This window comes from Convolutriloba macropyga, chromosome 3 (assembly GCF_964194025.1).
Source record: "Convolutriloba macropyga chromosome 3, txConMacr16.3, whole genome shotgun sequence".
Lineage (NCBI taxonomy): Eukaryota > Metazoa > Xenacoelomorpha > Acoela > Convolutidae > Convolutriloba > Convolutriloba macropyga.
The window spans coordinates 34,172,468-34,189,967 of record NC_134470.1 but is presented as its reverse complement, the minus strand read 5'-3'; the positions used below and the strand labels follow the sequence as shown (position 1 = coordinate 34,189,967).

The 17,500-nt window shown below is 33.7% G+C and overlaps 2 protein-coding genes across 2 annotated transcripts in view; one reads left to right on the top strand and one right to left on the bottom strand.

Annotated features, from left to right (window-relative positions):
• The window catches only part of LOC142337027 (guanidinoacetate N-methyltransferase B-like), a 23,456-nt gene extending 19,129 nt beyond the window's left edge, over positions 1-4,327 (top strand). Inside the window, exon 5 of the mRNA XM_075386064.1 lies at positions 3,781-4,327. Coding sequence (XP_075242179.1) covers positions 3,781-3,977 — 197 coding nt within the window. The 3' untranslated portion in view covers positions 3,978-4,327. The remainder of the gene's footprint in view (positions 1-3,780) is intronic.
• Positions 4,328-12,898: 8,571 nt separating this feature from the next.
• Positions 12,899-17,500, bottom strand: part of LOC142337026 (phospholipid scramblase 2-like) — a 34,817-nt gene continuing 30,215 nt past the window's right edge. The window contains exon 8 of the mRNA XM_075386063.1: positions 12,899-13,194. Within this exon, the coding sequence (XP_075242178.1) occupies positions 13,165-13,194 (30 nt within the window). The 3' untranslated portion in view covers positions 12,899-13,164. The remainder of the gene's footprint in view (positions 13,195-17,500) is intronic.

Below are 17,500 nucleotides of genomic sequence, written 5' to 3'. Positions count from 1 at the left end.
TTTCTCAGCAAAATTTAATGTCCCCATTTACAATCAGATAAGTCTCTTTTTCTTTTTGTGCCCCCAAATGGCCAAATTTCCCAATCAGTGAGTCAATTAATTTACAAAGTTGACTACATTCAATGCTATTGCTGCTATTTCCTTGAGTATTGAACATGCAAATAAGCTGTGTTTTTGGAAATAATTATATATTTCATCTCCGACTTTATCTAACATATATATATATATATATATATATATATATATATATATATATATTTATATATAAATGTCAAAAGTAACAGAATTGTATTTGAAGTCTCCTTGGGATGTTAATTGATGATCTAATTGGAATAGTGAAAGGAAGCATTTTGTTTCTTTGTTTCGACTGTACATATTGTTGTACATATTGTTGACGGACATCAACTTGGAGATCCATCTTTGTAGCATGAACAAGGAAACACAGACACATTTTAGTTGCCAAAAAGGCATTGTGCATTTTCAATTTACGTAAATTAAGATTTCTTTTTTTTGTTTGTTTGAATTTTTTATTTACCTAATTTGGGCAGGTTTATGTTTGTATGCATTTTTTTAATCTATACAACAATAAACGGGATACGAAAAAATCGGTAAAAGAATTTGCTATGACTACTTATAAATTTTCTTATACAGTGTTTTCGAACATTATTCAGATAAATTGAAAATCTGAAGAAAATTAATGCAACAGAAAAGAGCCTTTTGAATTTTTTGACAATGAAAAAAATCAACAGTTCACTGAAAAAATAACTTAAGAAATCGTTTACTAAACTCTACACAAGAAAACGCGCCTAATTCCGTTTTTGTTCCGGCGCCTTACAACGTTTAACAATTAAGACAAGATCAACTAAGAAACATAAGGAAAAATGACTGCTTCTGTGGAAACAGAGTACATAGAGGAAGAAAACCAAGCTTTAACTCATTAGTGCCAAGTAAAACTAAATGAAAGGAATGCAACAACAATATGAATTTTAAGAATAATGTCGCGCGATGGTACAAAACTAACCGTTCCAAACAAAGTTTAAATTTGCATTCAGTGCCAAATATACCTCATATTTAATGGTCATAAAACGTGAAAAAGATATTGATCTATTGAACGTGAAAAAGATATTGATCTAAAAGATCTATTCATTGCAAACTTTATCAATTAACAGAAGTTTGACGCAGTCTCTTAGGGTTAATTGATGATCTTATTCGAAAAATGGAGATGGAAGTTTGCAGAAAAAAATCAGAAACCGAGATATATTTTTTATTGCCATAGAGGCTTTGTTTTTCTCAATTTTTTCACTTCAAGTAAATAAAACATGTTTTTTTTTGTGTTTTTGAACTTATTTAATTACAACATTTTGGCAGGTTAATGTTTGCATGCACTCAAATATTCAATGCAACAATTAATTAATACGATGTAATCAATGAAAAATTTTGTTATAGTTACTATTATGCATTGTTTAAAATTTTTTCTCAATTAACAAATCTGAACATTCTCGCAACAAAAAGTGTGTTTTATTTTTTAATGAGATATTGCAACGCTCAAATTTTTAACCCAATTTCCCCCTTGTTTCATTTCCATCTTTGTTTTCATGCAAAACTTTATTGACCTTGAGAAGTTTAGATAAGGTCGACTGAGCGACAGAGAAGAAAGTTTTGGTAAAAATCTTTCATACAAATAGAAATGATAGAACAAGAAAATAACAGATTTTCTGGTGACAGAGTGTCTCGAGGAAAAAATTTATTTTATTCCTCTGCATGCTTAAAAATAATTGACAAGATGCACAGAAACACAATTTTTAAAACCAATGCACTGCAGTGGTACAAAATCAACCTTCGCAAATAAGGTTTGAATTTGCAAACAGAAAGGTTATCACAATTTCTTATTTAATGGTCAGTTAAGGCAACGTATATACAACGTTTTCTGCTTTAAATTATAATTCTTTTTAAAATTCCATTTAAACACAAATTCATTTTACAACAGTCTACTAGTTTTAAATAGTTATCAAATAAAAATGGGATAAAATGATTTTGTCAGTACTTTTATTTGATGCCGGAAAATGCAGGATAAACACAAAATTCTAGGTACGTTTTAGTTGCCATAAAGGCATTGATCATGTTCAATTTACTGAAGATGAGATCTCACTAAAAAAAACATGATTCCATTTTTTGCCCGCTTGACTTTTTTTAAACTTTATTTTGGCAGGTTAATATTTGTGGGCAATTCAATAATAAATAAAACAATAATGCTACTCAATCAAAGAATGTGTTTTTATTAGGTTTGAGTTTTTATTTTTTAAAAAGTTTTTTAGTTTACAGGTAATGCAAAAAGGCGTTGGTTCTCAAATCCCAAAAAATTACCTATAGGTATTTTACCCACTTTTTAAGCTGGGGATGCGCCTTTTACTGTGCTGTTGCTGTTGCTTCGGTTCGTGCACAACTTCACAATTTTTGCTACCCATTGACAGTATACACAGAGAATTGGTTGATTAATGTCGCTCAAACAATCTATCAAAATTTAACGAACAAAGAAAAATCACAAACAAATCACAGAATTTTCGGGGAAAAGTGTATATCGAGTCAAAATATAGCTTGATTAACATCATTTGAAAATAGTTGAAAAATTGCAACAACAGTAAAAGTTTAAATGAGAGGCAGAACTGTCAAATAAATTTTGTTACTCTTTTGAACAGAGCTGTACTTTTCCTTAGAACATTTTGCCTATATTTTTTCAAAGCAATTTTTTTCCATTAGCAACGGATGTTTTGTTCAACTGTGCTTAATTGCGACTGCTGAGCAGTAGAGTTCACTCAAAAACAACTCATTTAGAAGAAATTTTGATTGTAATTGTTGAATTTGCTTATGACGTAGGTTGTATTTTTCCGGTAGTATTAAAAGTATTTCATACATTCTCATGAAAACCCCATCTATATTGTGAACAAATAATTGCAATGGAATTCCAAGTTGTTGAGTTCTTACTTTCACATTTTTTAAAATTAATCAGAATAGTTTTTTTACCTGTTTCAATGGGATCAGAGTTTTGTTTCCAAAGTTCTGATATAAAAAAATGTTACAGAATTTTAGCTTTTCGTATAACTCAAAAAATTTAAAAACCTATACAAATGAAGATAATTTATATTTAGTCTTAAAGAAAATTTAATTAAGCTAATTGTTACCTTAAAAATATGAACGTAAAGTTGGCCGTGACTTCAGTTAACTAGATCGGTGTTCAATTAAATTTATCTTATCTTTTTCGCTATGAAACTGCAGCCCATCTAGTAAGAGATATCTGAAGCACCGCTGGGGTAATTTTGTTGCAGTGGTGTACCTATATTTGATCCTATCAGCTTTTTCAATGATTTAATATTCTTTGTTATTAGAAAGTCACATAAACACTAATTTAGTTCATTTAAAATTGATTTGACGGAAAATTACCTGCACTCTATTTAGTATTGAAACTTAAAAACCCTAGTCGAACCATAAAAGATAATTGGATGTTTTCCGTTTGTGCCCCCCCCCCCCAGCTTAGTGGGCGCAGGTTGTAAAAATCTTCCTAACTATGTATCATCTTTAATCAATTTTTTGATTGATTTGTATAACTTTGAAAAAGTTTGAATTGGTTCACAAATTTAAAAATTTTTCTTTGTTTTCAATTTTTAAATTCCGTACTAAATTTTGACAAGTTGTTATGATTACTATATAACTGTTCTAGTGTCTGGGATTAACAGCACGTTGGCGTTGAGTAAAGTTGTTGCGTTTTATTTGCATTTATTTTAGGAGAGACTGCCAACGAAACTTGGAATCTGATATGGAATGAGACACAGAAGCCTCAGTTGGTGGAGGCAGGATGGTCTGAAATGGAGATCGAGGGTTTCGACGTATTTTCACTTCCACAGGAGGCCATTGTAGCCAGAGGAGATTGCCAGTACTACTCACACGATACGTGCCTGGTACCAAAAGTGGTAAAAATGTAGCAAAGCATAAATGCAAGTTAATGATATTAATCTGCTGGCTTTTGATGAAATGCGATTACTATTAATTCATAAAAAATGATGAATTTTGTGAAAGGACTCGAGCCAGTGACAAAATTATGCATTGCTACACCGCCCGGCACCCATGAAAATAAAAGTGCAGTGATATTGGATTTTGAATTAATATACATTCATTTTATTTTTTGTTCAGACTTTTGTGTTTACTGGAGTATAGAAAAGTCACTGAATTTTTAAAAAGTCGAAAATCAGAGTAACAAAAAACTAAATGGGAAAAATTTTACGTATATTTCTCATTAGAACTTTTTATTGTATAGTTAGTGTATAAACAGCAGCTGCTCTGAATAGAAAATTGCGTCGAAGTTCCACAGTGAAATAATGCAAGAATTGAAACTGTTTTTTCAATGCAAAGCAATCGCGTCTTCTAGCGGCGATTGGGGTGAAATCGGTAAAGCTTGCCAGTCGACCATGTCCTCAAAATGCGTCGCTCAATTCCAGTTAGATGAATGCATGTGCCTTCAGTATGCTTTTCTGGTTATTTTAGTTAATTATTTTTGTAAATTTGGTAATTCAGCCGCCAGCTGAACCTACATCAAAGCAAAATAATTGGAATAGAGCAGTGCTATATCTATGCTACAAAATTATCAAATTATGGTAGAAAAATCCATTTTCTTTTGCGAAAATCTGCAATTTGAAGGTCACATCACAAGTTTTTAGGGAGAATGGGGGAACAAATAAAAATTATTCCTTGAACTCTAGCAATCTGTGATCTCAAAAATCATTCCAGGTAATCAAAAATAATAAATACATTTATGCAAAAAAATTGTTATTTCATTTAACCATTGAATCATTCATTCAAGACAGTGCTTTTCATAAATTAAATGTCAATTTCATCTGTTGCCTTCATTCTTTCGTTCATTCATCAGTAACTTTTTTTGCTTTTTTTGAGTAGGAGGCGAGTGTAAAAAATTTATAAAAAAGGTTGAACATTAATTTAAATGTGTCTTTGTCCAAAGTATTGAAACAATTTATGTGTTGTGTACTTGATGATGCGCAATAACATAAAATAAATACTCGAATAAGAATTGGCCTGACTAATTGAAGAATGTTGACGACACATGGGATTGATGTAATTCTTTTTAAAAATTTGATCTTGCTGTGGTGATTCTGTAGTATATATTTTTTTTCTGTCAAAAGTGGTTGAATCGGCAACAAAAGACGGAATTCTTTTTCATGTCTACTGCATTATTCCCTAACTTAAGGTCTTTCTTATATCAGCATGATTTTTGCGTGTTACAGTTTTATCAGAAAATTGGTTCATTTTACACTAATTTGTTTCATTGATACAACAACATTGAAATCCGTTTCAAAGTCTTACATCCATTTCTTTTTATAAAAAAATCCTTGGGCTTCACATTCGAATTGAGTTAACGAAGTTTTTACTTTTTGAGCAATTTCAATGGACCCTGATATGAAAAATAACTATATTGACAATGAAAATTTGAGAGCAAAAAAATAGCTAAAGCTGGTTACATGAGAATTTACCCAAATCCATTTTACACCATATTTCTTATTCCATATCCCATATTCGATTGTGACATAACAGAACCCACGCGCCATTTCAAACGAACATGGGATTAGCCGTACCTTGCTCTCAGTGAGTTTCGGCGCTGTACCATTGACTTTCGTTTGTAACCGGTACTGAACCAGTCAAATAGAAGTGTAAATACTTCTGCCAGTCCGCCAAGAGTCAATTAAGAAACATCCCAGTCTGTCTCTTTTCTTCGCAGCCTAATTTACATTATTGGTGAACACTGCACAGAACGTTTCACGTCATCAGACTGTACATACAAAGAACATAGCAAGTTTTGAAAATTTCGAATAGCTGACATCATGCTTAAAACATTTAATATGGCGATACCCTCAAAAACTATTCTAGCTCCAACTATACCATATATTGGTGCATTTACATCTATTCGGTGGAAGCGGAGTTCGGAGGTGGAGGCGGGAGTCGGAGGTGGAGGCGGGGGTTGGAGGCGGAAGTGGAGGCGGAGGCGGAGGTGGAGGCGGAGGCGGGAGTCGGAAGTGGAGGCGGGGGTCGGAGGCGGAATTGGAGGCGGAGGCGGGAGTCGGAGGTGGAGGCGGGGGTCGGAGGCGGAAGAGGAGGCGGAAGCGGAGGCGGAGGCGGGAGTCGGAGGCGGAGTTTGAAGTTCTAGTCAGAATTAGTTGTGTAGTAGTAGTAGTAGAATTAGTAGTACAAGGTTCGGGCTTCGCCCGTGGGGTGTCAATCCCAGTGTTTGTTTATCAGTCTATTTCAGCTTATCTTTTTCCAGTGTCTGAATAGTAGACCCAATGGTCATCATATGTTGTGTTTTTCAGATTTGATTGAAAGTTGTTTTTGCCTCTTGTGAATCGTGTGCGTGAAAGTCTGAGTAGTTTGTTTATCATGGAAGTGAAGTTAGAAAATCATGAGGAAAAGGTGAATGTGAAGTTGGAAAATGAGTCAGTTCTCGAAAACCTGAAAGTGGAGTTGTTAATTCTTGAGTCAATTGTTCAAGAAGCTAATAGGGCGCCGGTCAGACTCGCTCTGGTAGACCCCTCGACGGGTTTGTCCCACGGAATCACCGATATAGTCAAAGTGGAGGAGCGTGTCAGAAGAAGACGAGTTGCAGTTGTTGCCGGTGGCAAGAAAACAAAGTTCTTTTAAGATTCGTGCAACTATTCGTCTAAAGAAAAGTATCTCCTCACGCGCCATATCGCTCGCTTTCATGAGAAGACTGTTGAGAGCAAACGATGTAACTTCTGTGATTGTTCGACTATTTATTCAGCAAATCTCAAGCGCCACATTAAGAGAGCTCACAGTAACCAATCAAATTCTTAATTCTTTCTTGTAACCAAGTTTCAGATTCTAATTGTTAAGTTTGATTGATACTTTGTTTTAGTCATTTGTTTGCTGTTTACTTTAGTTATTTGTTTACTGATTCAGAGACTCAGTTTACAAGGATTCAGAGATTCAGTTTACACGGAATCAGAGATTCAGATTACACGGATTCCTTATTAGCTGCGTTGGATTATTCTATTTGTTATTAGACGTTATCCCTTTTGTTGCTGAACGTGCAAAAATGACAGATCTCTATTAGCTGCGTTGGGTTATTCTGTTTGTTATTAGACGTTATTCCTTTTTGTTGCTGGACGTGCAAAATTGACAGATCTGTACAGTGCCAGATAAAAAAGTGCTGAATTATCCTTAAATAGAGCCAGATTTCAAAAATTCAAGTTGTATCCTCCAGGTAAGGTTAAGTAACTCTTTTTATTAACATTACTCCGAAGTTCTGGCTTCCGCAGTTCTTTCTTCTGCCGGAGTTTCTTAAGGACTCACTTCATCAGACTAGTCACGTAACCAACACATTTTGAAAGTTAATTCACATCTTTGAAAGTTAATTCGTTAATTAAAAGAACATTAATTAATTAAAAGAAATAAAAAGGCATCTTTTCTTTTCTTGAAGAAACCACACTAATGTCTTTTATGGTCAGTAACAGCGTTTAAATCACCACTTTCATTTACCATTTTCGTGATATTTTAAAGCGATAATTAATTTACGGGACCAAAAAAATATTGACTCATTTTTCGGTAAACAGTTGTTGTTGACCGGCCACCTTAACAAGTCGACAAGATGTTGACAGTGCTGTTTTTTGTTTTGAACCTTCTGATTAATCTTACAGGTTGTGATTCTTTTGGAGATATTGCGGAAAATTATACAGGAATTACCCCATGCTCTCCCAACGCGATAAACTTGACAGCGACGTTCATTTCATATGCCTAACATGTTTCACTTGGCATCTATGAATGGCATTTATGAATTGATTTGTGTTGCACTTTGGCTGCATTGGTGCTCTAGTTTTTACAGTTTGTAATCCATTTCGGTATTCATTTCTTTCGCAATTGAATTCAATTTCCCTACAGTTAATAGTTTTAAAGAATCAATCTTACCGAACCCCGGATAACTTCTCGGTGGCGATAACAACCGTGTGGTAATATCCATTCGGCTTCGAGGTTCAGTTTTTTTAAAAAAGATAGTTGTCATTGTTGATTTGATTGATGCTTTTGATTTTCAAAAAATATTCCAGAAAAGTTTTGTTCGCTTGCTGCTTATTGTTATATGTTAATTAAAAAGTTGCTAATAAAAAACTTTTTTTGGAGGTATGGTACTTGGTTATAATTAAAGCACAATATCTTTTTGTTTTAAACGATATCATCTATTTTTTCACTTAATTGTTTGCTGAAAGGAGGTCAATTGAGGTTGTTATTGTTGCTATGTGCCTTCACTATTGATAATTGTGTTAGTAAAGAGGCAAAATTAGACAAAGCATGTTAATTTTTCAAGCCGTCTCCCAACCTGAAATCTCTCAGGAATCCCTTTCTTCCATTTAAATTCTCTCTTGATAACCTCAAATAGCACAAGAGGGGAGGCCACTAATTAGTTAAAACAACCGAGTTAGCACTCTATGGACAGTTTTTGTAATAAACTATTCTCTTATGTACTTAACCCTTACAACCTGTGTTAGTTTAAACTTTCCGGCTAGACACCAGAAGAGTATTCGTTTGAACGCTTAATAAGGACGTGTCGTACTCAACCTAAGAACTTCATCCCAGCATAATGAAGTTATATTTGAGATCGTTTCACTAAAAATTGTGTAGATTTCCTTTAATTACTATACGAGACGTTGACAATTATGCAGACAATTTAATTGGGTGGCAATTAAGGTTTAAAGGACGGGCAAAATACGTGTCAGGAAACGTTGAGCAAGAAACGTTGGTGAGGAAACGTTCTTCTCAGTTTGCGCCCCCCCCCATACCACATCACCCCCTCCACCCCCTCCCCCCTCATCACATCACTCCCTCCATTAGTCGTTTTTGGTAGTCGTCAATTCCCCCGAAGGTAGTCGTTTATTTCAATTATAACGTTTCTATTTGGAACTCAAGATGCTGCTTCGCTTTCCTTTATTTTAGATTACAGCAAATGTGTGCGTTCTATTTAATTCTAAACTCCGGCGGTCGAGGTGGATGTTGCTAATAGCCAGGTCAGTTTGACAATGACAAGTGAATAGCTGGCCTCACCCCTGTCTTGTTATACCTGCAAGGTGACAGCTGGAGGGCGCGGATTATAACTTCCGGAGGGCGACAACCCGGAGAGAGCGGATTACAATTTCCGGAGAACGACAACCCGGAGAGAGCGGATTATAAATTGCGGAGGGCGACAGCTTGAAACTAAAATAATTTGAACTAAATTAAATACCATTTTAAATTATTACCATTTTAATACCATTAATATATTTTATTACCTTTAATACGATTTTAAATTGAATACCATTTTAAATTAATTCATGCATTTATTGAGCATGCATTTCGCATTTCAACTTTCAATTTAGCTTTCATTTCCCCGCGCGTTTTGAGAGAGAGAGAGATAATTGCGGCGTGTAAACAAACTGCTCAGATAGAGGACATGCGGTAAGTATAGCTGCGCATATAGAGGACATGCGGTAATTATAGCTGCTCAGATGAAAGGCAGAAAATAAGTGCAGACTGCTCAGACGGATGAGTTATTTTAAATTTTACAGCCAGACTGTAAATAGAAAAATGTGACATGAACAGATTCATGCTCAGCGCAAAAATCCAGCATGTTTTTTTTCATGGTTCAGCTCTGAAATGCTATGACAGATAGATCCGAGTATATAGCAAGGGAAATATTTAGCCATTTCAAACAAACATCGGTTTCTGTAGCCATTTCTAATCCCTATACTCCGTTGTGATAGTTTTCATATCAAGTGCCACGGGCCGTTTATTTATATACTCAGCCGAAAATTGTTCTGGTAGTTTTAACAATTGGGTAAATTAAAGTTGGCTTTCGGTAAAATGGTAATGGGTATAATGGCAATTTCAGTAATGGTATTAGCAACAAATTTTCATCCCAAGAATTTCTTTTGAAAATTATCAGTTGCCCAAAAGAAATGCCATCAATGTCCTAAAAAGACAATTTGCAACAAAAAGGCGCAAATTGACCCTTACCACATACCACATCACCCCCTCCACCCCCTTCCCCCTCATCACATCACTCCCTCCATTAGTCGTTTTAGGTAGTCGTTAATTCCCCCGAAGGTAGTCGTTTATTTCAATTATAACGTTTCTATTTGGAACTCAAGATGCTGCTTCGCTTTCCTTTATTTTAGATTACAGCAAATGTGTGCGTTCTATTTAATTCTAAACTCCGGCGGTCGAGGTGGATGTTGCTAATGGCCAGGTCAGTTTGACAATGACAAGTGAATAGCTGGCCTCACCCCTGTCTTGTAATACCTGCCAGGTGACAGCTGGAGGGCGCGGATTATAACTTCCGGAGGGCGACAACCCGGAGAGAGCGGATTACAATTTCCGGAGAACGACAACCCGGAGAGAGCGGATTATAAATTGCGGAGGGCGACAGCTTGAAACTAAAATAATTTGAACTAAATTAAATACCATTTTAAACTATTACCATTTTAATACCATTAATATATTTTAATACCTTTAATACGATTTTAAATTAAATACCATTTTAAATTAATTCATGCATTTATTGAGCATGCATTTCGCATTTCAACTTTCAATTTAGCTTTCATTTCCCCGCGCGTTTTGAGAGAGAGAGAGAGAGAGAGAGAGATAATTGCGGCGTGTAAACAAACTGCTCAGATAGAGGACATGCGGTAAGTATAGCTGCGCATATAGAGGACATGCGGTAATTATAGCTGCTCAGATGAAAGGCAGAAAATAAGTGCAGACTGCTCAGACGGATGAGTTATTTTAAATTTTACAGCCAGACTGTAAATAGAAAAATGTGACATGAACAGATTCATGCTCAGCGCAAAAATCCAGCATGTTTTTTTCATGGTTCAGCTCTGAAATGCTTTGACAGATAGATCCGAGTATATAGCAAGGGAATTATTTAGCCATTTCAAACAAACATCGGTTTCTGTAGCCATTTCTAATCCCTATACTCCGTTGTGTTAGTTTTCATATCAAGTGCCACGGGCCGTTTATTTATATACTCAGCCAAAAATTGTTCTGGTAGTTTTAACAATTGGGTAAATTAAAGTTGACTTTCGGTAAAATGGTAATGGGTATAATGGCAATTTCAGTAATGGTATTAGCAACAAATTTTCATCCCAAGAATTTCTTTTGAAAATTATCAGTTGCCCAAAAGAAATGCCATCAATGTCCTAAAAAGACAATTTGCAACAAAAAGGCGCAAATTGACTGAAGAGTGAACTGAGAAGTAATTTGTGTCGAGAAACGTTCAAAATTAGACCTTTCAGAACTCCAAAAGGAAACGATATCAGCGTTGAATTCTTTTTTCATTAACTTAAGACTGACTGGTAGTATAATCAAGCCAACCTGGCTTTTCTTAAAAGTAAATAGCTTTCGGAAAAAATAGCAAAAATTTTTTGCTTTTTCAATATTGTTGAATATAATAATAATATTAACAAGATTGGATTTGTTTCGTCTGTACTCCCAGTTTTTAACTGTATGGAAACCAAAACCATTTAGTAAGTTTACTAAATGATGAAATTTAAAATCAAATTTTACTTATTCTAAAAATATTATGTTTCGATTTTTATAAATTTGATGTTGAAGTCTCTTTTCAAATTTCAATTGAAAAATAATTTTAAATGGCGCAGCAATGTATTTAAAAAATACATTGCGAGAAACGGTCCCTACATATAGATTTTGTTTTTTTCTGCTGATTTGTAGAATTTTGAGACAAAAGCATTGTAAAAAAATCTAGTGTTTAATAGTGTATCGAAATTGGAAAAATTGTTCTGTTATTGCCATATCCCACCCTGTTAGGGTTCTTCAACATGTATTAAGATTCATTGTGTTGAATTAAGGTGAACATGCCTAGTTTAAAATTAATGGCAATTTGCAATTATATATGAAGTTATTTGCAAATTTTGTAAAGTAAGCATTAATTTTACAATTATTTGCAAACAGGTCATTAGCAAATTTTGTGAAATAATGCATAACATTTATTTGAAAACAGGTATGAATATCTTTCTCCCTTATCGTTAATAATTGGCCTTGTAGGGTGATTTTACCACATATATCGTTTACAAGGTGTGTTTCAAACATTTTTCAAATGAATTAAGCAATCTTCGAGAAGTGGTTAGGAAAATAATCCACATTGCTATATTAAGCAGAGTTCAACCGGAACAAACTCGGCCGATCATTTGCAAATCTTTGCAAAAGTTGATATTGTTTTGCAAAATTTTGCAAAATTGACCTTGTGAAGAGATAATTTGCAAATTTTTAGAAATTTGGAACTATCGGGCAAAAATTTGCAAATGTTTGCAAATCTGGCATTTGGTTTGAATTAGGGAAATGAACCAAACGGTCCACTTTATTTGGTTGGGGCGCTGGCTCGTAATGTTGATGAAATAATGAAATAGATTTAGATAAGTCGAGAGTTTTAATAATATGCACTGCTGCATTTACGTGGACAACTTAAAACATTTGTTATTTATCTCATTGCAAACTTTTTACTCCCAAAATTTGCGGTGATTATTTTATCAGAAGTCCAAGGAGATCGCAATAGTTTTCAACGCCATAATTACCCAAACTAAATCGTAGTTCTTGATTTTGTCTCATTGGCAATGGACAAAGATATGGGCAAAATATTGGCCTTCCAATCCCCATCTTTACCTAATTAATATGACCTCTCTTATGTTTTTTTTTATCTCGATAACCTTTGTTATTCTTTCTCTAATAAGGATTTTATTATTCTAAATTAGTACAAAAAGCTTTCATGCTTTCATACCGCAAGCTAAACTCTATAGCCAAACCCGAAAACTTTTTACCTCCTCATGTTTAAAACGTAAAAGCAGACTTTCAATTCAATAAATTGCTTTTATTGGTAAAATATTACTACAGGTTAAAGGATAAGAATATTATACCAAAAATGCATTCATAAATGCAATGTTGCTGACTGAATTCAAATTGAGTTTCGGATTTATTATTTTAAAACAGGAAAAGCAAATTTTTAAGAAGGAATGGGGCCATAGTGACGATATGACGCTGAATTGAGTTCTGCTGCAGTTGTGAATATAGATGCGAAGATCATTCTGTTGCTCGATGACAGCAGGATTAGCTGTCTTTGTGAAAGAACAGGATGTCCTGAAACAAACCCCAATGATTATGGAATTTTTATCGTGTAAGATCTGACAAATTTCTGACAAAACCATCTTGCTAATAGCCTGTAAGGGGATGCATCTTCTTATCAGATCTGATAAGACGTTTATCAGATCTTATACGATAAAAATTCCTCTTATAAGATCTTACACGATAAAAATTCCTCTTATAAGATCTTACACGATAAAAATTCCTCTTATAAGATCTTACACGATAAAAATTCCTCTTATAAGATCTTACACATAAAAATTCCTCTTATAAGATCTTACACGATAAAAATTCCTCTTATAAAATCTTACACGATAAAAATTCCGTCTTATCAGATCTTACCCGATAAAAATTTCCTCTTATATAAATTCCTGAAGTATGGTATATTCTTCATATTGAAGACAATTCAGAGTTGCTCTCAAGCAGTAGCCGAAAAACTACAGCATGCAACACTTATGTGTCAGAGCAACAAAGAGAAAAATATCTTATACTGTCTTTTAAGACTTATAAGATATTGTAAAAAAGATTATTTGAGTGGCAGGGGCTTTCTCCGAAGCGGTGATTATCAAACAAGGCTGAAAATTTTTTTTCAAAGACCAAAATTATCTTGGACTGCTAAGTTTAGCCATAGTACCCAGTTAAGACTCACAATAAAACTGCCGCCAAAACAGAATCAACAAGCATTTTTTGTTTCATAATTGGTTAGCTGACCGATTATTGTTTTTTTTTCATAAGACATTGGCTACATTGTACGGTTATATTGAAATAATTAAAACATGTCATATCAGATCTTACAGGATAAAAATTCCGTCCTATCAGATCTTACACGAAAAAAATTCTGATAAGGGGGATGTTTATCTTATAAGATGTCTTATCAGATCCTACGCGATAAAAATTCTGATAAGAGGAATGTTTATCTTATAAGATGTCTTATCAGATCTTACACGATAACAATTCCTGTTACCAGAATTTTTATCGTGTAAGATCTGATAAGAGGAATTTTTATCGTGTAAGATCTGATTAGATCTTACACGATAAAAATTCTTAGTAAGCATCTTATCAGATCTTACACGATATAAATTCCAGAATCACTGGGGAACACAGCGTTTCAACTGCAATTGTTTATCTTATGAAATAGTAGTAGCAACTTGTAGAATCTTGAATAATGGAAAACTTTTCCTTTTAAGAATGTTAAAAGATAAGCCCTTGTCTCGCAACGTTTTTCAAGACAATTGTTCACTTTGAAATTTCTTGTACTTTGCAATATGTAATTGTTCCGACCCACTTTTGTGGGGGGGGTATATACTCAAATGGGTTTTTTTGTTCAGTCAAATTTGGCCGATCGATATATTCATCGTAGAGAGCTGTGAGTGGTATCACTAGATCATTAGAAAGTCCGTCCAGCGTAGAATATGGAATTATAAGACTTTCTCGATTTTCGCCTGTTTTCACTGAGCTAACGATGTTTGAAGTTTTGTGAATTATAAACGGATTTCTTTTTGTTCACATTTTCCGGAAAATTTGCCTATGTTTTTGTCAATTATGCTAAAATATGTCAACACAGTTTGAAAAAAGTGTTCCTCTAAAGAGTGCGACTTTACTTCTCCGCTTTTTTCAAAGGTTTCTGGGTTTGAAATTTTGCCGGTTTTTAGCTATTATAAACCGATAATTATACAAACAACATCAATTTTCTCTGACAATTGAACTTTTTTGTCAAATTATCAATACACTGGGAACAATTGCTTGTTTTCAATGAACGAACAGTAATAGCAGGGCTAGTTTTGGTCTGATCGTTGAATTCCAAAATCCAAAGATAATCAGGATTGTAATCAGCGGCTGTCTTTTTTTTCTAAAAAAACTACTGCTTTTTATGTTCATTACAGAAAGCAACATTTCACATCCTGGCTCACAAATGAGGGTCCAATTGACTCCATAGCCATTTGCCATGTAGTTTTTTTTTAATTTTAGCCGAAAACTTATTGACGTTTGACTTTTAAAAGTGTTTGCATTCAAAACGAACAATGGATTATAGAACTTTTTGCCATTTTCTTTCCGCAAATTTTGGTCAATTTGTAATTTAATTTCAGCACAAAAAATGTGCTTTTTCTATCTAATTAGGTTTCAATCTCCATGGCGGTTTTACGCTTCATAACTCTTTTTCTGTCTTTGAAACTACTAGTTTCGAAAAAAAAACGATTTTGGGACATTTGCCCACGTTTCAGGTTCTTTTCTGATGGTTATATCACATTATCAAATTGTTGATAAGTCTTTTATCACGTTATTAATTTACAGAAATTAGGCAAAACTGAAAACATATGTTTTAAGTAATTGATTATAGATTTAACGGCTTCGACACCGTTTTCGAGAAGGTTTTAATATATAGTTTTCCACTTTGGTTTTTTTCTCACTAAGTTTCTTTTTCTTTTAGTCGTACAAAAATGTCTGAATAGAAAAAGTTTTAATGACTTGATTTTTTGAGGAACATATGAGGCTTTTTGCTGAGTTCAGTGGTAAGCTGATTGTTATCTTGCCTTTACTGATAATTATTTCGAGAAATATAAATGAATTTTCATGAAATTTTTGATATTCTGTTCTTTTTGTCTGATTATTAACTAGTTTCATTATTCAAAGGTCACATATCACCTTTAAACGTCAAAAGAAGGTGCATAAATAATTTTAAAGATATGAATATAGTTTTGATAGCTTCGACAACGGTTCTTCGCAAAAAATACTATTTTGTTTTTTGAATTTTTTCTGTATTAGAATTTCTTCTTTAAACGTATGACAAACTATGTTTTTTGCAGGTTTCCGTGGCTTCCTCTGGGAATAAACAAACTGTTTAAATTTTTCAATTGACAGATAATAAAATTTCTTGACCTTGAAATTAATTGTTTTCAAAAAATCAGCATAATTTGCTTTGCATCCTTTGTTTTTTGTCTTTTTATCAGCATCAAATATCACATTTTTGGCACCGAAAAAGGCGCAGTTGAAAAAATCCAACTTTAGTGAATTTATGGTTTTAACGTCTTAGATGCCGGATTTGAGGTTCTTTTTGTCAATGTATGACATACTTTGATTGGAGACGACTTGCGATGGCTTCAGTCAGGGAAATGAAAGAACCTATTTAGTTGTTTCAATTGATAGCCCGTGGTTTTCAGGACTTTGAAAAATATTGTTTTCGAAGAATTAAGTACCTCTTGACTTTGCATACTCCTTTCTTTTTGTCTAATTTCGTTTTTTACTTATCCTCAATAAACACAGGCCACATATCATTTTTCGGGGTCAAAAAAACTCAGATAAACATGTCCAAAATTTGCAGCGAATTGATTACGGTTATAACGGCTATGAACCGGTTTTGCGAACTTTTTTTTGCTTCTCTGACTTTTGTGTGTATTTAACGTTATTTGTGTTAACGTTTGACATTTTCTGATTAATGAGTGGTCCCAGGTGCTTTTTCGGAGGAAAGTGAACCTCTTTAACAACATTGATTGTTTGCTGATTGTTTTAATGACATTCAAAGTAACTGACTTAAAAAATATTTTAAACGTTTACATCTCCTGTTCTTTTGTTGTCTATTTGTTACCTACTCTCAATAATTGCAGGTCACACGTTGCTGGCCTAAAAAGAAGGCGAATGTTAACATATCTATTTTTTAAATGAATTTATTATGGTTTTAACGGCTTCGACAGTGGTTTTTCGAAATGAAAATAGTATTGATTTTTTGTCTGCATTCTTTTTGTAACCGTAGGACACATTCTGAAAAAGTCTCAATGGCTTCGCTTAGGATTGACAAAAACTAATTGTTGCTTTCAATTTATAGCTAATATTTTTCATAACTTTTAAATTGTTTGTTCTCCTAAAATACAAACGTTGTTTTTAACTTTCTTTGCTCTTTTTTTCGGCTTGTTTTTCTCATTAATGATTAGTCACATGGCACTATATTGCCGTTCGGAAAACATTCAACGAAAAGTTTTTTATTCTTTGGGCAAAGGTTGTTGTTATAACAGCTTCGAAACCGTGTTCTCGCAAATTTTTTTTGAGTTTATGATTCTTTTTTGTGTATTTGTTCTTCGTAGTCGCATGCATAAAATCTTAATAATGACAAGTCACAATGACTTATATAATGGAGTTTTATTTTTTTTGCAAACTTACTGAAAACTTTCAGTTCATTTCTAACTGTTTGAATTACTTTGGAGCTAGTTTTTTTCAAAATTTTTGAGCGCCATTTTTATGTTAGCGGCTTTTGTTGTTTTTTGTCTTTTTGTTACCGAGCCTCATTAAGGACAGGTTCACTATCTTTCTA